Raw genomic sequence first — 22,903 nt, forward strand, 5'->3', positions numbered from 1 at the left:
CTTTATGACTGCTATAATCATTTTTTCCATTTAGACAGGCCTATCTTATCTTCATCAGGTCATCATGCTTGTCAGTAATGAGTGATTCACTTCCTGTGTCATGTCATAAAAAACTGAGGCTACAATATGGCAATAATTGGTGCTTTATTGAATGTTTCAGCATTTACATAGAATATGCACTTTATTCAATTTCTGTGTCAAATACTGCCCATTTTCTATAAAAGCATGTTTTATGTCTACAGTGTCTCCAAATTAATCTATTAAAATACATTATTTAGTCCAAGAATATACAGATAGCAAAGGATGTTACTGAAATTTACAGTAATCGAAATAGCAGTGGGTCACAGAAGATATAAATCTCACCATTAAGTACATTATCACTAAAGTTATTTTTTTTCTTGCATAACATCACGATCTGCCTATAAATAATATCAGTAACTCGGGCTGTGGAAGGCAATTTTTGATATACCCACATCTAGACAGTAGTCTATTGTTTAAATTTTAGGGAACATCATGAATAACATTATGATTCTTAATGACATGGCATGAAATTCCATTAAAAATGTTTTTTTTTTTTTCATATTTAGCCCAGGTATTTAATTATTTTTCAATGTTTATTTTTGCCTAGATTTATTTTAAGTACTTGTATATTGTATACTCAGTACATACGTCTGCCATTTAATTTGTATAATTATTTTGACTGATAAACAATTTTTGAAATCAACTTACAGTAAAAGTAGATACTGACTTTGAAATTCCATTAAAAAACAAGTTCATTGAGGAAACAAGAAGAGTAACATACTTTATGGTAAAAGTCATTCATAACTGTGCTGGAGTGATTGAGTTAAATCGTTTCTTCTCTCCCTCCCCCTGAGTGTTAGTAACTTAAACATCAGCAACTCTAAGGTAATAATCTAGACCTACAGATTTGCATACACAGAGGTTTTCACATGGTGACTGTTAAGGGTAATAGGGATGAGTTAAAAGGACAAGTTTATATTAGTAGTATATTTCTAAAATGTATTGCTAATGCTGGCTATTATTCCAATAAAAATAAAATTCATGATAGAAAAAGGATAAGGTCACTTCTCAGTATATATCAGACATTTCTACTGAATCTTTAAAAGAAGAGTACCCCTCAAGGCAACCATTTTGTGCTGTACAACAGAGGCAAGCAAATACCCAGCTTCTAGTGTGCCAGGGCTCATAGTGGCTTTTTAATGTCTTCCAAAGTAAAGTGTGAACAGTTCTGAAGCCAGCAATGCACCATGTCTAAACACAGATGGTTTCCTAGCCTCTCTGCAAAAGCTGCTTCATGTAGAGGCAAGGTGGCGTTCACGTGGGACACTTATCACCTGTTAGATTCACAGACATGTTTGCACTGAAACCACCTTGGTAGTGCTGTTGACTTGTGGGCTTGTCTTGAAAAGCTTATGAAGAAGCTTGTACAATTTCACTGGCTCCGTCATAGATTCAGCATATTTTCACTTTTTAGGATGATTAACTGGATTATGGTAACATCATGCACATCAACCCATTAATCACACAAAGTCCAATGAGAACACCATGGAAAGACAACAAATATGAAACATAAAGTCCCATTAAAAAAGCTTCATATAGACCAAATCACAATGTTTGCCAACAATAACTTCCAGGTAGAAAACCCCCGCACCACATACATAAAATCAAACGGCGCTGAGCAGTTTGTCAGTTAGTTTTCAGCCCCCTAAAAAAGGCCAGCCTAAAAAAAAATCAGTATAAGTTTTAGTGTACATTTTATTTAGAATAATTACTTAGAACATTCTCCAACGGGAAACTGATGTCGTTATATCAAAGCCTCCAGACTCTACTGACAAAAACAGCATTTGTTCTTCACAGAACACTGGCATTGCTGGGCTACTGCTGCTTTCATCAGCTGGTATTGGTATGTGAGGTTAAGCTGATCAACCAGCCTTTTAGGTGGCTAAAATACATTTTGCTGCGGCCTTGTGCGCATCAGCTCATTGCTTAGCTCTTGTGCCAGTAGATTTGGTTTACTTAAGATGATAGCAAAGCAAACCAGTACATAAAATAAGCGCAGTGGGAATTAATGATAGGTTTAATTATATATATTTAAGCATTACAGTTATGTCTGAAAATCACAACAGAAATAAACAAGTTTGCCAATTTTAGATTTCATCCAAAGCTAAAATCAACTGCCAGTTGTCTACACATAAGTGATTGTTGCTGGCGCGACGTCCTGATGATTCAGTCTCCACTGCCTATTGTCTGCCTCTCTTTTCTAACAACTCTAAAAGCCTTGGACACGATACAGGTGCTTTGTCGAGGCACTGATAAAACTTGGCAAGACCATGTGTCATGTGAGAAACCTTACAACACGTAAACATTGTTTTTCCCCAAGTGTTTGATCTCAGGTTACAGTGCTTCCTTATTTTACACCCACCTTGGTCAAACTCCTTTTCTGTCAAACATGTCTTACAGCTACGGAAACATGCATCACATTTTGTTGCATAAAAGAAACTCAAGTCCTGTTTTTCTACTTAAGAAAGGCACCATCTACTGTATGTTCTGCTGAATTATTGCATGCTTTTTCCAAGTCAGTCAATGCAATAATTCAAGAGGGATGCTACATATTTGTTCAGTGCAAGACTTGCTCAATAGTAGTCACTCAGTTTCTCACGGTGCGGTAAAGGGAATCAGCTGGTTTCGAGAGAATAACTGACGTGATTTTATATGAAATAAAATCTAAAGCTCTTTGTGGTTTAAGATTAAAAATAGTACTTGCCATTGCTTCACAGGAGCTGCACTGTGAATGAATGCCACATTATGTCACTCCTCGGTTACAGTGTTACAGCTAAAAGTAATGCGCATAAATATATGACTGGTGAATGTCAATTAATGCAGGTTAGATATGTGAGGAATTTAATGGCACCTGGACACAAAACCATGGAAATCGCTGAAGTGGATAGTGGAATGTTTTGTTCTGTTCTGCTGACAAAATGGTGAAATAATAATCCACTTTGGTTGTCATGGTGACTTTAAAAAAAACGCAACAATTAGTGGTAAATCTACCTAACACCCTTTAATTATCTTGTCCTCCTTTTCGTTCCCTCTCACAGTTTTCCCACCTGATCACTCATCCAAAAATATTAAAACGACTTTGCTTCCACATAAACTGTCAGTCCTCTTTCAACATGTTACCGAGTATTTTCCGGTACATTGTCCTGATTTAGTAAGTTCTCCCTCTTATCAGTACTCTCCTTTCCCTGCCCTATCTAGTCTTTATTTCAGCTACAATCCAGTCATCTCTTTTTATCCGTCACCATAACAACCACAAATGTTCTGACAGATTTGCTGGCACTGCAGTGAGAGGTGAAGCCTCAGAGGGAGAGAATGAGAGCGAGCGCGCGAGAGAGAAAGAGACAGAGCCACCCACCCACCCACCCAAAAACCTTGCACCAATAAATGTACACTATGTTCCCAGATCATGTGAGATGCTTGATTTCCAATACAACCTTGCAATCCTCTCCTGACTCATACATCCGTTTATGTGTGTTTAACACCACTGCCAGCCCTGCACTTCAGATTCAGAGACTGCCATCATGAACAGCTGGTCAGTTAAGGTTAATCGATAATAAAATCTGCATTTCACTGGTAATATTCAGACTAGCTCCTTGTCAGTCAAAAAGACAATACAAAAAACATCAATGATTCATAAAGAAATTGTGCCGGGGTGATGTATTCTCCTCACCATTGCTGTGCCAGTGCTGTAACTACTTTAGTGTACTGTGCTGAACATCAGAAACTACGGCAGCCCTTTAGATGTTATGTAGTGGTTTGATCCACACTGAGGTGCGGTTATGTCCACAGCCATATAGGAGCCATGCCTTCTTTAGTGCTTATTGAAGGCATCAGGTACTCCTCACACAGGAACTTCAGGGGGAAGTAGACCAGCAGCCCCCGGATGGCCTTCAGCTCCTCTATGGCCTTCTCAGGGTCTGTGTCGCAGAGGCGCTCCTGGCTGGTGTACTCCTTCAGCTCCCGCATGTTATGGACACTGTCATGGGGCAGGCATTTGAAGACCTGTTGCACACCAGCCAATGAAACCAAAGTAGAAGTGAGAAAACGGATACTACACATTGCTACTGTACAAGTTCATGATTTATGATAACCAGTCTTTGGTTTAATCTATACCTTGTCGTAAATTGTGGCGTTCAGTTTAGCAGCTGCATTCCAGCTCAAGAAGAAGAATTCATCACTGATTGGATCATCAACATTGATACTGGGGTCTGAAGAAGCTCCAACAAGAACACTGGTGAGGGAAATATATAATAAAGGCCAAACATTCAGCAAGCACAGAGCATTCAAGCAACACAAATGTTCTGTTAATGGTACAACATGCTTTAAAGCTCTTAAAGGTCCTATGTGACGGATTTAGGGGATATACTGGCAGAAATAGAATACAATAGAATAAACATACAAATAAGAATTATCGTGGTTTCATTATGTAAGAATCAGCCTTTTATATCTACATAGGGAGCAGGCCCTCATTTATTGAGATTGCCATGTTCACCACCACGTTTCAAAGTAGCCCATAACGGACAAATCAAACACCGGCCCCAGACAGGGCCATGCGTGCCTTTGTACTGGCCACCGTAGTTATTAGCTCATCTGCAACGAGCAGCGTAATGTGAAACTGCTTTATTCAGTGTTTTTACCGCTTTAAAGGTAGGATCTGGAGGATTTTCAAACAAAACAAAATATAGACATATACAAATGAAATCCTGCTTAATCATCACCTATGGGCTTCTACTCATGTGTGGTGGTGACTCTGTTTGCAGAGGTCCTGCCCTTTAACTGTATTTTGATGTTTTTGTGAGCTCGGACGCTGGTGCCGTGCCCGAGCGTGTCCGAGCGTGCACCAGCGGGAGCCTTGCCTGAACCTCTTCTGTGAAGCTTTCTTCCGTACCTCCGGGCTCCATACACCCGGGAGAGTTGAGCCTGATAGGAGGGGCCAAATTTGAATGTGTGTTTATAAACAGCAACTGGAAAATCCTCCAGACCCTACCTTTAAATCAGCGGGTCCATTTGATTTTGAGAGGAAGAGACTTTTGTGGATAATTTGGCTTATGGTAAAAACCTCCTGAACGTCTGGATCTTAACTTATCAGAGTGATTGCCAACTAGTGTCGGAAATACACTGATTTTTTTTAATGTAAAACTGCTTTATTCAGTGTTTTTTACCAAAGTTAATCACTGGTGAACTGTTTGTTTTGGAGAGACAGAGACCCCTGCAGAAAATTTAAAGAACAAGGAAGGAATTCTGGTCGGAAGAAGTTTCAGCTGGTTGCAATTTGCAATCCTTACACTAGATGGCACTAAATCCCTCTAGAATGGCATTTAATGGGGAGAATTATTACTTATCTAGCGAAGAACTGTCATCTCAGGTGGTCTGTGGTTTTTCAATTGTTGCTAGCTCAAATTCAGTGGCCGACACTTCTTGACACATTTTACACGTCTTGATTTATTTTCCAGAGACAGACAGGTTGGTGATACACTCCCTTTAAAACTGTGTTACGTCTATGGAAGAAGATCATTTCAGGAGTTCATACTTCATTCTGACCTGAAACACTCTTTGCGCAGAGCAAGTGTGATGGGTCCTGCCTGGTACTCCTCCCCTCCCATGATGGATGGGACCCGCTCTTCATCTTCCACCAACACGGCCATCTCACTGTCTCTACTGCCCAGCATGCTGCGGTCATTGATGTTGGCTGATCCTGGAAGACAAGCGGAAAATACCAGCATTATCAATCTCTTCTTTCAGAGGCATCACTCATCAAACCAGTGTTGGACGCATGAAGCAACTATATCAGAATGAAGTAACCTCTGACAGCGTAAATTTTCTTCAGATTTGAGTTTCTCCTGTTCGGTACAGTGTAATCTGTATATCTATTGTTCAGAAATGGATATGATTTTAAATGTTACAGGTTTATTCTCTGAGGATGCGGAGCTCAAATCTGACAAATCATAGTCCGTAAAATAAATTAAAATCGAGCAAATAAAACACTAATTCAATCATTTTGATTTATGTTTAACCATTTCAAACTAGTATAACATATAAAATATAATCCCTTAGATTGAAGTCCTGGCCATAGCTAATACATATCCTATTCATGCCTCACAATAAAGGCCATCCCATGTGTTGCGGCTTTTAATGTGAATGAGTACGAAACGCTATATTAGTATTAGCACCAACAATACAGCTACAAATTCAGCATTAGGAGAGTGAGCAGTAAACACCAGGTGGATATTAATAAAATTACAAATAGCAATGCAGGGTTACATGCTACATCGTTTCCTTTGAATTTCTGGTGTGTGTGAGGGTGATTTGAACCCAGCACAGGAGTGGCGGACCCCGCCACTAAGAATGAAAACTACTGTATAGTGAGGTAATTACAGAAGGTAAATACATTACGTGACTTTCTGAGGTAATGACGACAATAATTAGTATCAAAAATTAAGTTTGAATTCATTAAAATCTTTAAGATTTTTACTTAAAGGCTACTGGAATACTTAAATGACTGTCCTGATCTCAAAGCAAGAACCTTATTATTTGCATATAACATAGACACCGTGCACTTGATCTTGCTATCACTGTGTTTTAGTTCATCCTTCTTAAGGAGCTCTGATTTGTAAATAATAAATGTCATCATCTTTATTATTTATTTTTATAAATAAATGTCAATATATTTATTCACTTGCATATTTTTAATTTTTATATTTGTCAGCGCTGACAGGTGCAAATGAACTACAGCTGAAATACACTGATGAGAGCACACTGTAGTTCCACAGCTCAATGATGACTCAAGATCATAATGATGATCAGTTTGTGATCAGCTGGGGTGACTCACCAATGATATAGCAGCGGTCATCAGCAATGAGGGTCTTGCTGTGAACATAGATGAGCTCTGTGACAAGCGACTGGGAGAGTTGGGAATGTGTTCGCAGGCCGCAGAGTGTGATGTACTCTGTCCACAGGTCCTTAACTGGGGGGGGGGTGAGAGAACCAGAATCACATTATTCACAAGAGTAAATACAAAAATACAGTAAAGACTTAAGAGGAAATTCACATAGACCTTTAAAATTAAAGAAAAGAAGAAGTAGTCAAGGATGAAAATGGAGACTGGTGGGCAGATACCTAGTACCAGTCGCTTCAGATTAAAGGGGCAACATGAAGAGAAAGAAAGAAACAAGTTAGAGAGGAAACAGGAGGTATTTTGTGACGTCAGATGGATGTTTTTGTGTCGAAATGAGAGCAGATAAGTGACAGAAAACTTACCTTCACCAAGTCTTGTCAGGATGGCGTGCTCCCCTCGACACATGGTTCTATGACATTAATTATCCATTATAATTACAACAAAACATAGAACGATACACTACACATCATAAAAATATTAATAATCTTGGCAAACAGCACGCTTCAGTGAGTTAACCTCTGGGCATAACATTGACAACAAGCTTGGAATTTTCTGATGGATGAATACAAAGTATGAGATCTTAAAGGAATACTTCACCGCCCAAATCACCATTTACATATCAATTACTCATTGTTACACTGACTTTTTGGGAAGAAATTTTTGTTTTTCAGCATGGATTCCTCTTGCAAGAATCCAAAAATGGAGAAAATTCTCAGTGAACTGAAGTAAAAGGGAACAACAGCAAAAAACTTGTGTTATCCAAGTCTCATTTATCAAGTCGTATGCTCGGTACTTCCCAAAACGACAGCCCTTTCTGACAGGGAACTGAACCAATAGTGAAACTTCTCCGTGCTCTTTTCAGAGCCAGACTCCATTGACAAAAAACACAATTTTCTCTCTGTCATGGATTATGGTGACATCATTTATATACATGTCTCTGCCTCTACTTATAAGCCCTTGGATGCAGTTTATCATTCTGCTCTTAGGTTCATTACTGGTCATGTCAATAGCACTTATCACTGCGTCCTGTATGAAAACATCAGGTGGTCCTCTCTGTCTGACAGACGTGATGAGTATATGTATCTATAAGGCCCTTATTGGGGAGCAGCCATCTTGTGTCCTGTCTATGTTTCAGTGGTCTCTTGGACTGTATCATACTAGATCAAATGATTGGCTTTTATTGCAAGTCCCTAGAGTTTGAACCGAGCTTGGAAGATCTGCCTTCTGTTGTCATGCTCCGTCAGCCTGGGACTCTGTGCAGAGAGCCTTAAAAACAAATTATTAGGTAACCCTTTGTCACCTGTTTTAATTTACAGATTTTATTACTGATGCATGGATATTTTACCAGCTATAGTTGATTTGCTTTTTTAATTGGTATCTTGTATTTTCTTATTTCTATTCATACTATATTTAATGGTTGATTGTTCCTTGCATCTTGTATCTTACTATATAATGACGAAAACTCTGTGTGTGTCTGTTCCACGTTTTTCTCCTCACTGACTTGGTCAATCCATGTGAAATTTGGCACAGTGGTAGAGGGTCATGGGAGGATGCCAATGAAGCAATATTACATCAATTGGCCAAAGGGGGGCGTTATAGCAACCCACTGAAATGTCAAACTTTGAATGGGCATATCTCATGCCCCGTATGTCGTAGAGACATGAAACTTTGCACAGAGATGCCTCTCCTCAGGAGTAACAAATTTGCCTCAAGAACCCATAACTTCCGCTTATATAGATTTTCCGCCATTTTGAATTTTTTGAAAAACACTTCAAATGGATCTCTTCCTAGGAAGTTTGAGCGATCTGCATGAAACTGGGTGAACATAATCTAGGGACCAATATCTAAAGTTCCCTCTTGGCAAAAGTTGGAAAACTTACTAAAACTGAGCTTCTATAAGGCAATGAATATTGCGGAGGGCGTGGCTCATCACATAAAGGTGTATAACATCTCAAGGGTTTCACCCATCACCACGCAACTTTGTAGGCATATGAGCACACATAATCTGAGGGGACCCCTCCATTATTGACCCCATCAAACAAAATGGGGGCGCTAGAGAGCTCATTTCTTATCTAGGCCTAACCGCCATATGGATTTTTACTAAACTTGGTAGATATGTAGAACAGGACGCCTCAAGGTGACTGGAGAAATTTAACACTAATTGGCAACTGGGTGGCACTATAACAACAGAAAAATGCTTCAAAATGGCTAAAATGCGACCGATCACTGTGGCTGCCCCTGTGGACCAATGTTTCTACCTCAACTACTAATGTACAGTTTTAGCCCACTAACTATCCCACTATTGGCAATGGTACTACTGTACTTTCAATAAAGCAATCGTACTATCAAATTCACCAAAGCTCTGTCTGAATACATTGCTCTTCTTAATGGGTTCAGTTGACTATTTAATCTGCAATTTCCTATGACCTGTATCCCAAACACACACCATGTGAAACTGTGTGTGGGCAACTGTGCACTCAATGGGTATGGACTAGTGTTTTATTAACTGTTGATTGCTTTTTATCTTTTTATTTGTGATCATTGTAAATGAGGGCCAGCCCTCAATGATTTTCTCAAGTTTAAATTAAGGTAATAATAACGATTGAGTCTGGCTTTGAAGAGAGTATAGATAACTTTCACTTTTGGTTCAGTTTTCCGTCAGAAAGATCTGTCTGTTCGGAAAGTACTGAGCATATGACTTGATGAATGAGACTTGGATTATACTGCAAAAGTATAGTAGAGTTTGTTAACTTATGTTTTGTATAGTTTTGCTGAATGCAGCTGCCCTTTATTTCAATTCATCAAGAATTTTGGCCTTGGTAGCGACTGATATATAGAGGTGATTTTGAAACCCCTGCCTCAAGTTACTGAAAAACGTTGCATTAAAAAATAAATTACATCATATTTGTTATGATGCTATTTACTTTTATCAAAAAAAATCTCTAACTGGAGAAACAGCTACTTCTGACCTCTGTAAAACACAACAGCCAAAGGAATAAAGTAGTCTCACAATTCAATTTGAGCAAACACTCAACTTCTGCATTTAGTACATAAATATAGTTTAGGTCTACTGGGACTTTATAGGCTACAGCTATTGAACAAAAGAATACAAATGTACAAACAGTCTGTGAAAAGGTCCTGAGGACATGAAACCTGTCATCTGCATCATTTTAGCACAAACAGGAGTCAGTGAGAGAGCCGAGGAAAATCTACATCGACTACAGCTCTACATGATTGGAAACATGTCTCTGTGCTAGATGAAGGTCCAGAGGTTGTCTTTTCTTCTGGTTCTTGTGAGCTACAGTGATTGTTCTGGTTCGTGGGCTGAATGCAGAGTAATAACAGGAGGAAGAGTCTCTCACCTGTAAGTAAAGTGCAAAATAGCTTGGATGGCACTTCCACCTCCTGAACTGATGTCTCCCTCAAATCCAGGGAGCAAAGGGACCACCACAAAAACTCTGTACTTCTTCTGCTCTCTGCAGTGAGACAAAAAAAATGTCAACATGTGCATTGTCTACAAGTGCACTGTTTAAACATCAATACAAGTAGACTATTCCTTTCAGTCATATTTCTGTTGTGTTATGATTTGCAAAGTAAATGCCGAAATGTTCTCTTCTATGTGCTTTGTTTTACATGTTTAAATCCGATTTGAGCTCCATGAAAAACTGCTTTGTAACTTCAAGGTTCAAAGATGAATGAAGTGCCTCATAAATCTGGTTACTATACTCAAACCAGACCTGTGTGCACGCAGGATTCGATTCACAAGTGCATCACCGATCTTGTTATGGATGATCTTTCCGTCGGTACAGCTGATGAAGAACTGGTTCTGAGGGCAGAAAGAAGGCAGATGGTGGCTCGGTATGAGGTGAGGGCTAAAACAGGTAGGTAGCTGGCAAAGAAGGGACTGCTATGTGATTATATTCAGACTCATGAGACCTCATGATTAGACACACATTGGCTACAGTATCTCTCAGTGACATGTGAAATTAAGGAGTCAAATGGTGTAAGTAAGAATCACGTGCTAAAAACAGCATCAGTAAAGGGAGGCCAATCTATATTTATAAACAGATGTATTTTTAGACAGGATACTAGAACACATTTTAAGTGTTTCCTCTATAGGGATGATCTTTTTGCCATGTCTGCTATGATTTTGGCAGGATCTGTCTGTCCATGCTATCAGGTATATATTTGTCCTTAACTGACTGAAGAATTCCTGCATTACCTCGATGTAGATGTAGTGCTCGCTGTTCTCGATGGTGTGGACGTAGGCGTTGAGAATCGAATTCTCACAGGTTCCAGTGGACCAGCGGTCGGCAGAGCGCAACACCTGAAAGAAAGACACATCAATCCATGAGACATGTCCTACACTAGCTGTGTATTCTTTGCCTTACACATCATAAGAAGTTGGTGTCACCAAATTAGCTTAAACGTCCAAGTGTAGCACAGAAATTACAGAGAAGAACAAGGAACCTAAAGGGATAGTTTGGATCCTTTGAAGCAGGGTTACATGAGGTACTTGTCTATAGTCAGTGTGGATGTCAGTAAGCACACCCCCAGTTTGAAGAAGCAGGAGGGAGTGCCGCCATGAAAGCTCAGTGACATACTGCTGTGGATGGGGGCGGCAGCAAAATGTATTTTAGCCACCTAAAAAAAATCAATACGAGTTTCAATGTATGATAGATTTGGAATATTTTCAGACAGTGAGTTCACTGGAAACTCAAGCCGCTCTGTGAAGCCAGACTCCATTGAGAAAAACTGTGATTTAGCATTGCAGCTGCTGCTCTAACGCTGCCTTGATCAGTAGTTTGTTTGTGCTATAGTGTGACTTTGGCATTTAAACTGGTTAGTTCAGATTCACCAAAGTTACACAGTGACACAACAAACTAAGTGATGAGGCAGCAGTAGACCAGCAGCTCCCAGGTTCAGTAAGATTAAATTACTGTTTTTTGTCAATGGAGTTTGGTGGCTTTGATGTGAGCATAGATGGAGAACTGAAACCACAGGAACGGGCTGTCTGATGGAAAGGTAAAGCGGTTAAAATGCTCTCAGTATAGCGTACACTTATGTTGACCTTTTAAGGGTAGCTAAAATATGTTTTGTTGCAGCCCCTGTCCACAGCAACACATTGCCGAGCTTTTGTGTCAACACTGCTGCTGTTTGTGTGTAATACACTGTCTATGGATAAGTACCCTTTAGATCCCCACTTCAAAAAATCTGGGGCCATATTCACAAAGCTTCCTAGTGCTAAGAGTTGCTCCTAGTAACAAAACTTTAAGAAAATTCTTAGAGTTGTTACGTTTTCTTAGAATTTCCCCTTAAAGTTAAGACTAGGTCCTTGTGTAGATAAAAGTTATTCACAAAGCATCTTAGACCTTAAAAGAGCTCCTATGGTGAAAAACTGTTAGGTGCAGGTAGGAGGACTTTTAAAGGGATAGTGCACCCAAAAATGAAAATTCAGCCATTATCTACTCACCCATATGCCGAGGGAGGCTCAGGTGAAGTTTTAGAGTCCTCACATCACTTGCAGAGATCCAAGGGGAGAGGAGGTAGCAACACAACTCCACCTAATGGAGGCTGACGGCGCCCCAGATTCAAACGTCCAAAAACACATAACTGAAACCACAAAATATCTCCATACTGCTCGTCCGTAGTGATCCAAGTGTCCTGAAGCCCCGACATAAAAAGTTGTTTGGAAAAACGTCATTTGAACTCTGTTTTTAGCCTCATTGCAGCCTGTAGCTCTGACTGCCTCTCTGTGCACCGCGCTCACGTGTGTGTGCTTGCGCAAGACCGTGAGACATGGGCACCGCCTTCATGTGTGTTACACGTGCTTTTGCTGGTCTCGCGCAAGTGCATACGTGAACTACGGACGAGCAGTATGGAGATATTTTGTAGTTTCAATTATGTGTTTTTGGACGTTTGAATCTGGGGCGCCGTCAGCCTCCATTAGGTGGAGTTGTGTTGCTACCTCCTCTCCCCTTGGATCTCTGCAAGTGATGTGAGGACTCTAAAACTTCACCTGAGCCTCCCTCGGCATATGGGTGAGTAGATAATGGCTGAATTTTCATTTTTGGGTGAACATTGGATGACAGTGAATAAATGAAATGCCACCTATTAGATCATGCAGGGATAATATTTGTGGTCGATCTCATTATCAATAATGATAATAATAATAATAATAATAATAATAATACACTGGATTTAATAGTGCTTTTCAGGATTCTCAAAGATGCTCAGAAATAAAATTATCACAATACTAAGATATTTAGAAAACTGGAAAAATGCAACAGTGCAGCTGTGATGACTTGGGTCCGTCCATCGGCAAACTGATCATACAAATAATGACATCACTTTCAAAGTCAGCAGTTCATTTCATTTCCACTGGGTGTCCACACCTTGCAGGCACACAAAAGGACGTGTCTCTTGCTGCGTTCGTTTTGTACTCGGAGGTCGGAAATTCCCAGCTCCCAGTTGGAAGTTTAAACTCCAACACACCCTGAGATCGGATTTCCAACTCGGAAACTCGGAGCAACCACATCAACCCTGACTTATGAATTCAAGATGGCTGCTGGTCACATACATAGTGAGTAAACACTCTGCTAAAGTACTGTTTATAGCAGTTTTATCTTATTTGTTTTACATTAGGTCAGCCTCATCTGCGGAGTGTTGGAGTGCATGATGGTTTTGAAGCTGTCTATACTCCAAAAGTGCAACGGCAACAAAGGCTTTCTTGCTGGCGTCATTCCCACTTCCGACTTCCGACCTCTGAGTACAAAATGAACACAGCATCTGACAACCAGTCACATCTGTTAAAAGACTAGCAACAGAGTCAACCACACCTCCTCACTAAGGTAAAAGTTTTGTCTCTTCCTTGCTCAGAGTTGCTCTGAAAACTTTCCTAATTCACTCCTAAGCTTGGACTCCTTAATAAAAATTTTTAGACTAAGTCTGAGCGTATTCTCAGAATGTTTGCGAATACATCCCCTGAACTAACCCTTTACGTATTACTTTTTAAAAATAAATAAAAATACACTTTGTTTTGTTTAAAACTACTTTTTAAAGCTTCAGCTGTATTACATACGGACACATTTAACTGCTGCCATCAGGTTTGTAGTCATTTAAGTTTGTGATGCTCTCAGCTTGTTCCTTGCATAAACTTTTCTTTAACTTATGGGGATGCTCTCTGCTCTACCGCTCTAACACTGAATGTGACAATTGAGTAACTGTCCCTGAAACCTGAACACAGGATCAGCAAAACCTGACAGGAAAGCCACAGCATAATAGGGAGCAAGGGTTAGGGTTACAGGCCACCGCCCACAATAGAAAAAGAAAATACCCACAGCATAAGCTATTGTTACCCAAACCTCGCTGTCTGAGCATTTGTGGATTGAGAATATGCATCTTTACAAAGTTTCTTCATGGTGTTTATTTGTAGTCTTCAAGAAAGAGGATAATGGCCTCCGTGTCTGTCACGCTCTGTTGTGTTGCTCATGCTGGCTGGTCTCATAATCCGGACCACATTTCCCATGAAGCCTATTGCAAATAAGATGCTTCCACTTCAACTTGTCCCCCGTCCCCATCTTTGGCAGTGCATTTGTTTTCTCTGGCTTTGCTGAACAGGATAAACATGTTGGAAGTGATTTTCCTCCACAGGCTTTACTCTTGTTCCACCATCTGCCATCGCGTAAAAAAAACCACTCTGAATACTTGAGCTGCTTTTCAAAAGCCAGAACACTGTCTCTTTGTTGTACTGTACAGAAATCCATTTGATTTCCTGCTAACTCTGACTTTGTGTTGCACAATGTAAAATGCAGAGTAAAAGCCAGTAAGGGCCTTCAATCATCTCAGCAATGATCTTATTTGTTTACTAGAATTATATTTTACTAATTTCCCAAAATAATATGGAGATGACCAGCAGCATGGTTTCTTTTATAAATGCAACATATGCGAGTTTACTGTGCTCTCTTGTTTTTAACATCTGTCCTGTTCTTCAAATGAGAGTTCAAGGCTTCCAACCCTGATGTCGTGCTGAGGGCATCTTTAAAGCTTGTGTGACGCAGAAATCTCTTTTTCCTATGTACATAAAGTCATACCTTAAACACTAGGGGAGTTTTCTGTGTTGTCCTCTTGTGTGTAAAGAACGCAGGGTTGATTTTCTGTACAGGACTCTCAGGACACAACACTGTGCAGGTTCCTGGCTGGCTCTAGTGCAAAGCTGTTCTCCTCAGTGAGCTTGTTTTACAACTGTCCTCTGTTCTCAGACAGAACCACCATCCACAGTGAATAAAAGGAAAGTCTGATTTATCGGAACACTTACATCACATGGGGACAGTCTTTATACTAGAGACTCAATGTATGTGTAAAGGCTGAAAAGCGCTAAATTACCCTAACTCAAAGGGAGAGCGCAGACCTCTGCCAAGGCTAGATGCTCTATCTTGGAATGTTAATTCGTGTATCCATCCCGTGTTTCAGATTAGCTCCAAAACTGAATGGGTTCTTCCTTGGCCCATGTTACACCCTTCCACCGGGTTTCGTGAAATTTGGGCCGGTCATTTTTCCATAATCCTGCTGACAAACAAACCAACCAACCAAAAACATAACCTCCTTGGCGGAGGTTATAACTGCACCTGCCAGTGTTGTGAATTTCATGAACGAGGAGGAATAAAAAAACGCTGTGACAAGACAAGCACTATAGATTTTCCTCAGGTCACTGTCACCAACTCCCTTTTGTGCTAAATGATGCGTCTCACAGGTTTCGTGACCTTTTTTATAGTCTGTTAAGACGTTTTTTTCTGCTTGTTGCTAACATAACAATCCAAAGACACACTGCACATATTTCATAATTTATCAAGATTTTAAATTGCATCATAGTGTGTAAACTGTCCATCATTAACTGTGACATACACATACAATTTTCTGTTTTCCTGGTGAAAAAAATCTGTGCACAGGTGTTACAGAGATAGTGCCTTGGTCTTTGGTGAATGTGTGTGTATAAATACCTGCACTTTGGCCTTCTTCGACCCAGGCATGGTGAATGGTAGTGAGTCAGCTGTGCATTGAGACTTGGGAAGAAGGTAAGGGTAGAATTCGTCCTTGTACTTGTTTTTGAAGATCTAGAGAAGACAGAACAAATGAATGAAATTCCTGTTGGTTATGTTTCCGACAGAAGCCAAGTTTAAAAGTTAGATCAAGTTTATTTGACTACTTATGACTGGAGTCATATTGTTGTAGTTGTAGCAGAGCATATAGTTCAGAAATTTGAATAGGGAAATAGCAGCACAAGTCTTTAGCTCTATGCTGAGGCTTTAAATAAATATTGACTTTTTATTTTTACTTTGTTTACACGTCCAAATAACTGCTTTCGTAATAACTCCTTTAAAAAGGTTTGTGTAGACTCATTTGTAAAGCTGGTTCAAACAGAGAGATCATGCTGCAGTCTCAAAACTATGACAATTAAGCCCAGGCAGCTTTAAAGGTAGCCTATACTTTGCTGTGCCTCTTGGATGCCAGCTGCTTACGGTTTGGCACCTCACCTGCTTTTTTTTTTATGAAGTCCAGACCTCACCTGAGCGCTGTGGGGGTACACGCCCATAAACGTCTCCAAGGAAGAAAATAAGAGGACGATAATGGCAGAGTCATTGTTTTTTAGCAAAATCCTGCATGGTATATCTTTAGAAAAACAATATATAGAACTAGAGCAATCGGAGAGCGCAGACCTCCACCAAGCAGCTCGGATTTCCTGCCATTTTATTATTTTATCCACTTCGCTTCAACCGATCACCACAAAAATTTTATCATCTGTTCCTTGTCCCATTATCAGCATTTCCTGAAAAGTTCATCAAACTCTGTTCAGAACTTTTCGAGTTATTTTGCAGACAAACAGACCAACGCCGACGAAAACATAACGTCCTTGGTGGAGGTAATCATACAAAAGTAATCCCTCTCATTTATCACTTATGACCCACTACAAAGGTGTGGCACAGACTCTGCCCTCTGCCTGTATTTAGGGTCCGGGCAGCTAAGCTGCCAGGACACTATTGTTATCTTAGGTATTCTTCTTCTTTCTTCTTCCGAGGAAATAATACTTCCCATGGGTGTAAACTCACCAAACTTTGCACAAAGGTCCAGTCTCATGCCAGATATCCTCAGCTGTAAACTCAAGCCAATAGTCCTGATGGTGGCGCTACAGCAAGCGTCTAAAGTTCAAAACTTTGAAAATTCATAACAAATCAACCATACGTGCTACAACTTCACAACTTTCATCAAACTGTAGCCTCAATACTGAAGAAACTTTTGTACATTTAAACCTATTAAAAATTATGAAGTTCATCATTCTGTTTTCTTCAAAAACTGTAAAACATCTTAAACCTATCTCCTCCCACAATATTTGCTCAGTTGACACCAAACTTGCTACAGAGCATCTTCAGACTGTCCTACAAAAACTACGTTTCTCAGATTTTTGATTTATCAAAAATTGAGCCTACAGTGCATCAAAATGTTTGACTGTAAACGGTACTGTAAACATATACATGCAAATTCTTGCTAAATAAATCTTCAATGTTCATGAAAAAAATGACAAAATTCTAGAGTCATGGTAGATGATGTGTGGCAAATTTCAGAATTCTATCTCAAAAACTGGATTTTTGACAGCATTTTGAATTTTGCTCTAATGTGAACAATTGGAGTCAATGTAAAAATGGCAATTTTAAACATCAGTTTTTCACTTATGGAGCAAATCAATCATTGTTACAAACAAATTACCAACATCTCCATGCTGTCTAGATGCAATATGTGTATTTTCAGATTTTTGTTTCGATAACTCAATTTTTTTTACAGTGGTTTCAAATCTGCCTTTCCATGCATGGACGGCTACTTTCCTACACAGCAGTGAATGGCTTACTCAATTATTGAAGCCACTGTTGAGTTGCTACTTGCCAATTAGCTCAGAGTGGTAGATGACCATCTTAGGTTTTAGAGGTTGCGAGTTCGAGCCTCAACTGGTGCAGAATCCACATTGTAATGTAAACATCTTCTTGTGCTCCAGCTTATTTATTGCTTAAAATTGCCTGAGCGTGACTCATCGATGTTCAGCATCTACAAGTCTTCTTCCTGCTAGAAAATCTGCCTTCTGATGCTTGAAAATAAACCAAACTTTGCACAAAAATCCAGTGTCAATACTTCAGTGTGAAACCATCTGAGGCACATAGCTCAACTAGTTAAACACCAGTTTTTCCACTTATGGAGCAAATCACTCATTGTTAAAACAAATTACCAACATCTCCATGCTGTCTAGATGCAATATGTGTATTTTCAGATTTTTGTCTTAATAACTGAATTTTTTACAGTGGTTTGAAATCTGCTTTTCCATGCATGGACGGCTGCTAAACCTGCATGTCTGGCTTAGTCAGTTTGTGAAGCTACACATGAACTGTCACTGACTAATTAGCTCAGTGAGATAGAAATTGATTCTTAGTCTCAGAGGTTGTGAGTTCAAGCCTCAGCTGATGCAAAAGGCAGATTGTGTTGCTAAATTCCTAAATGTCTTCCAATTCTTCTGCTTGTTGCTCAGAATTGCCTAAAAATGCCCGGACCCCACCCATCTTATTTTGCACAAGTGAGGCCCAGACTTTATAAAAAGGTAGCACCTACTCGCCAGATGGTAAGCAGCATGCATCCAAGAGGAAACTATGAGAACGCCAAGCAGACAAAGTTTATTCCAAAACAAGAGTGCATCTGGGGTTGGCTTTCACTTTCGCTAGCGATACTGTCGACAAATAGTTACCCACATTGCCTGCATAGTATATTTTTAAAATGACAGAGTGTTCCTTTGAGACTGACCTTGGTGAAGTTCCAACGCTGGATGAAGTGGCGGGCTACATCTCTGGCAGCTTTGCCATGAACAGCTGCAGACAGATCACGCCACGGCATGCGGGGAACTCGAGTGCGGTCGATGTTATCTGAAAATATATAAAAGGCAATCCTTTCAGCTCCCTGTTGTCAGAGCCTCTCAGCGTGTTTGCATGTGTGTGTGATACTTAAGGAGATTTAGATAGTGTACCTTCAAAGGGTTTGTCCAGTTGGTTCCAGTCTTTCTGGATAAAGTTGCTGTAGTCTTTGCCAAGCCACAGTTTACTGTTGCAAGTCAGATCATCAGGGTTCTGCTCGGCCTGTTTGTTTGGTTCAGATGGTTTTTGACCATCAGCCACACCATTATCCTGGTTAAAAGAGATATTTGTTTAAGTCTGCAGGGAAGGTGACATACTGAAAGAAGATGAAATACTGGAAACATCTTCATGCTTTATCAGTGGCAACAAGCTAAAAAGACAGTTTCTTACTCCTGTATCTCCGTTGGGCTCCTCTGCAGTTACACTGCTGTCCGTCTCTGTCAAACCCAGATCAGTTAGCCGGTACTGGCTGTCATCCCACCTCCCAAATGCCAGGTCAAGCCCCCCAACAAAGGCTACCGTTTGGTCAATGGCTACCATCTTTTCATGGTGAGCCCACAGGAACACCACGGATGACACATGATCAGGATGTCGCATTACCTGAAGGACAGAAGGGGGTTTAAATAAAACAGGAGGTGAGGGAATTGCATATAACAAATAACGTGTAGACGTGACAAACCTTGATGTTTGGGTGCATATTCATGAGAGTCTTCTTGCTGTGCTCACTATTGATACCAAGTGCGAGCTCCACCTCTTTGTACAGCAGGACACACACTTTGACTCCTTGTTCCTGCAGGAAAAAGTTCAAAGAGAGGCAACACCATGAGGAATAATGATCTGCTCAGGTAAAGTGAAATTTTAAAATAATCTAAATTGCATAAAAGAGAGAAACAGGATGATGAGAATCCCTACTGCTTTGCGTTTGAGGATCTCATCCAGGCGCCAGTAGTTATCAGTGGCTGGTCTCTTTAGGAACACTTCAGGGCTGAGCCTGACAGAAAAGACACATGATGTTCTCCATGTATTTTTACAAATGTTGATAAAACGTTTCAATGGTGCAAGTTCTCCTCTCTCTTCATCAGCAAATCCTGATCTTGCAGACACTTACCACCAATCTGTGATGAAGATTTCCTCTTTTGCTTGTTCGAGAGCATCAGCCAGGTCTGCGAAGTAGTCTCTTCCATTCACATACCTGCAGACAGTATCCATCAACCAGAAACATTTAGCAATTGAGGATTAAATGTAAAGACAGATGGTTGTAAATCTCAATTAGAATATGAATCTGACCATTTAGTGAGTGTGTTCTCCCGTGGCGGAGCAAACCCATCGAAGCGTTGCACTGTGAGATAGTCACAGGTGTCTGCCAGCCGGTTAATTTCATGACTCCACCAATGAGCCTGTCTATAGCTGCTGCATTTGATGATCAGACTCCTGGACAAAAGCAAACAGGCCATGTATGCGTCACAAACACGACATAACCCCAGGCATAAATATATGCAATATGCTGGAGTTCACAGTGTGGAGGCGAACACACAGCTGACCTACCGAGTGAAGTTCTCAATGCAGACTCCATATCTGGTGTCTGTGTGCGCGCGGCCCACTTTCACTTTGAACTCTGGGTCAAAGAGCAGCACAAAATTGATGCTGCCGTTGTCTCGATTCATGTACATGAGGAAGGAGTCTTTCACCACCAGCCAGCGCCGCGACCAGCGAAAGCAGAACTGATGATGACCGATGCAGTTCAGGCCTTGGATCCGGTGACCCCCTGACCTCTTGAAGATGGGTCCCTCCCTAGACAAGTCAATACATGTTGCACAATTATTCTCTCTCATACAATCAGTCAGTTCCCTACTTCTTCTTTTGTCTCATTCACTCTCAAGAAGAAGTTAACTTACAAGCCTTTGGGTCCGAGATCAGTGACGAAGGAGAGAGCGCCGACAGAGAGGAAATCCAGCTGAAAAAAAGTAGAGGAGAAAATGGCATCATGCTGCATGACATTCGCTTTGTATGTGTGTGTGTGCGCTTGTCATTGAAAAAGCTATTACCATGCTGTGATCATTCCTACAGAATGAGTTCTCCAGCAGACCATTCAAGTACTCCTCGAGGTATTTCTGCAATAGAAAGGCAAAGCAGGTAAATAAAAGTAATATACAACTACAGTTATCTACAGTTATCTATCTATCTATCTATCTATCTATCTATCTATACACAATTTATCTCAACACACAACTGTCAATAAAACTGCCTGAAACTGTATAAATGAGCTGATTTGTTACAATATATTAATAATATAATAAAAAAGGATTCTCTTTAAACAAAAAGGTGGCAGTTCAAGACATACATAATACATTAAATCTTTTCTTTTAAAAGAATATCTTATGGGCTCAGCAGAGACCAACACAGCAGTAGCAGTATGAGGTCAATAGAGAACATCAGTCTTCTTCTTTGACTAAAATACATTGTAAAATCTTGTCCCAACAACTACTGCACATGTGTGTGTATCTAATGGGACTGTATGCACTGCATACACTATACATGTATCTGATTGGCTTGTTTGATACCATTTTGCTGGAGGTCCTCCTGGTACGTTCAGTCCCATGTAGGCTGGGCATTTCCTCCGACATTGCTCTCAGTTGCTGCCTGTCCTTTGCAAATCTTTGAGAGAAATTTGAATATTCAAAATAGTCAGTGCTCCGGAAATCTGATGATAAAAACAACACATCACGTGGATTTCAACTGCAAGTCCCTCAGAGTGAGAGGTCGATTTGCGTGATAACAACAAATAGATTGGTGCACCGACCTTCCAATAGGCAGCAAGTGAAGCATCATCTTGTGCTTGTAAAGGTCTCGGTGCAGCTCCTGGAAGTGCTTGTACTTCCTCTTCACTGACCAGTGGAAGGGGCCGTGGGTTAGCTGCACTGTGTACAGGGTGCCTACACGGACCTGGAGGGACATTATTGAAACAATGTACACAAGCATGACGGTTCATTCTTACAGTTTCTTTGTGAAAAATGCAAAGTGTGGTTCTTCTCTGGGCCCATACTGAATAATATACCATTACACATGTTCTTGTGCATTGTAATGTAAACACCTATGCATAAATGTAGCATGAAAGTTCAAGAAAGAAAGATGTGTCATAGTTATAAAGTCAGCTCCTTAAAACTCATACTTTCCCCCTACCATCAGGGGCCCCAGCGATAAAACCAGGCATCCCAGAAACACCCACTTCCTTGAACACGCTCAACACGACACACCTGTTCTACCCTTACATTGTATCTACACTTAAAATTACACTCAACAAGCATGTCATTTCAGCAGCCTCCTGGTTCAAAATATCCCACTCAAGGTTCAAACACACGGACAGAAGTTCAGTAACCTCACAATAAAGGCACATCTGACTGTTAAGATAAACAGCCAGCTCATGAGATAAGCAATAAAGTTGAATCGGCAGTTTTACTACGTTCGCAGATTAAAATGACATAATGTCATTATGGTGAGTCAAGTTTAACTGCAGGGTGTTTTCAGCCAGGCTTGAACAACGAAATCAGATATTCAAAGTGATCATGAGGCGTCATAAGTTGGTCTCAAAGATATCAAATAGTACAAAGTGTTCTGACATGGTTAAAAAGAGTGACTAATAATGTTAAATGTGTCTGCTTTCACTTCAAGCTTATCTAAAGCGTTCTATAAATACCAGCGTCCCTGCCACGACAGTCACAAGAAAACATGATTATTTTCCACATAGAAAAAAAAATCTCAACAGGCGTACCTTTGAGCGAGTAGTGTATTTCTCTGTGTTGTCCACTCTACATGTAATAGGGACACCAGGCATTAAATAAGGTATACCCTCCTCCTTGACTTCAGGCAGATGATGCACCACGAGGAAAGGACGTCCGTCTACGATTTGGAAGATTAGAACATTTTAATAAAAGTCTTCCGATACAGCCATTACAGTTTCAGTGCTTACATATATTGATAAAAG

The 22,903-nt window shown here is 40.2% G+C and overlaps 1 protein-coding gene across 1 annotated transcript in view; it reads right to left on the reverse strand.

Annotated features, from left to right (window-relative positions):
* Positions 1–127: 127 nt before the first annotated feature.
* The window catches only part of pld2 (phospholipase D2), a 31,522-nt gene continuing 8,746 nt past the window's right edge, over positions 128–22,903 (reverse strand). Inside the window, exons 3-24 of the mRNA XM_033645092.2 lie at positions 22,691–22,818; positions 21,722–21,864; positions 21,483–21,576; positions 20,967–21,032; positions 20,817–20,875; positions 20,467–20,712; positions 20,209–20,352; positions 20,030–20,113; positions 19,834–19,912; positions 19,601–19,711; positions 19,312–19,521; positions 19,035–19,191; positions 18,815–18,933; positions 15,976–16,089; positions 11,199–11,303; positions 10,714–10,802; positions 10,339–10,452; positions 7,339–7,385; positions 6,911–7,045; positions 5,623–5,776; positions 4,195–4,312; positions 128–4,083 (exon numbers count right to left, since the gene is read on the reverse strand). Of these exons, the coding sequence (XP_033500983.1) occupies positions 3,859–4,083; positions 4,195–4,312; positions 5,623–5,776; positions 6,911–7,045; positions 7,339–7,385; positions 10,339–10,452; positions 10,714–10,802; positions 11,199–11,303; positions 15,976–16,089; positions 18,815–18,933; positions 19,035–19,191; positions 19,312–19,521; positions 19,601–19,711; positions 19,834–19,912; positions 20,030–20,113; positions 20,209–20,352; positions 20,467–20,712; positions 20,817–20,875; positions 20,967–21,032; positions 21,483–21,576; positions 21,722–21,864; positions 22,691–22,818 (2,741 nt within the window). The 3' untranslated portion in view covers positions 128–3,858. The remainder of the gene's footprint in view (positions 4,084–4,194; positions 4,313–5,622; positions 5,777–6,910; positions 7,046–7,338; positions 7,386–10,338; positions 10,453–10,713; positions 10,803–11,198; positions 11,304–15,975; positions 16,090–18,814; positions 18,934–19,034; positions 19,192–19,311; positions 19,522–19,600; positions 19,712–19,833; positions 19,913–20,029; positions 20,114–20,208; positions 20,353–20,466; positions 20,713–20,816; positions 20,876–20,966; positions 21,033–21,482; positions 21,577–21,721; positions 21,865–22,690; positions 22,819–22,903) is intronic.

The sequence above is a fragment of the Epinephelus lanceolatus genome, chromosome 11, assembly GCF_041903045.1.
Source record: "Epinephelus lanceolatus isolate andai-2023 chromosome 11, ASM4190304v1, whole genome shotgun sequence".
NCBI classification, from domain to species: domain Eukaryota; kingdom Metazoa; phylum Chordata; class Actinopteri; order Perciformes; family Serranidae; genus Epinephelus; species Epinephelus lanceolatus.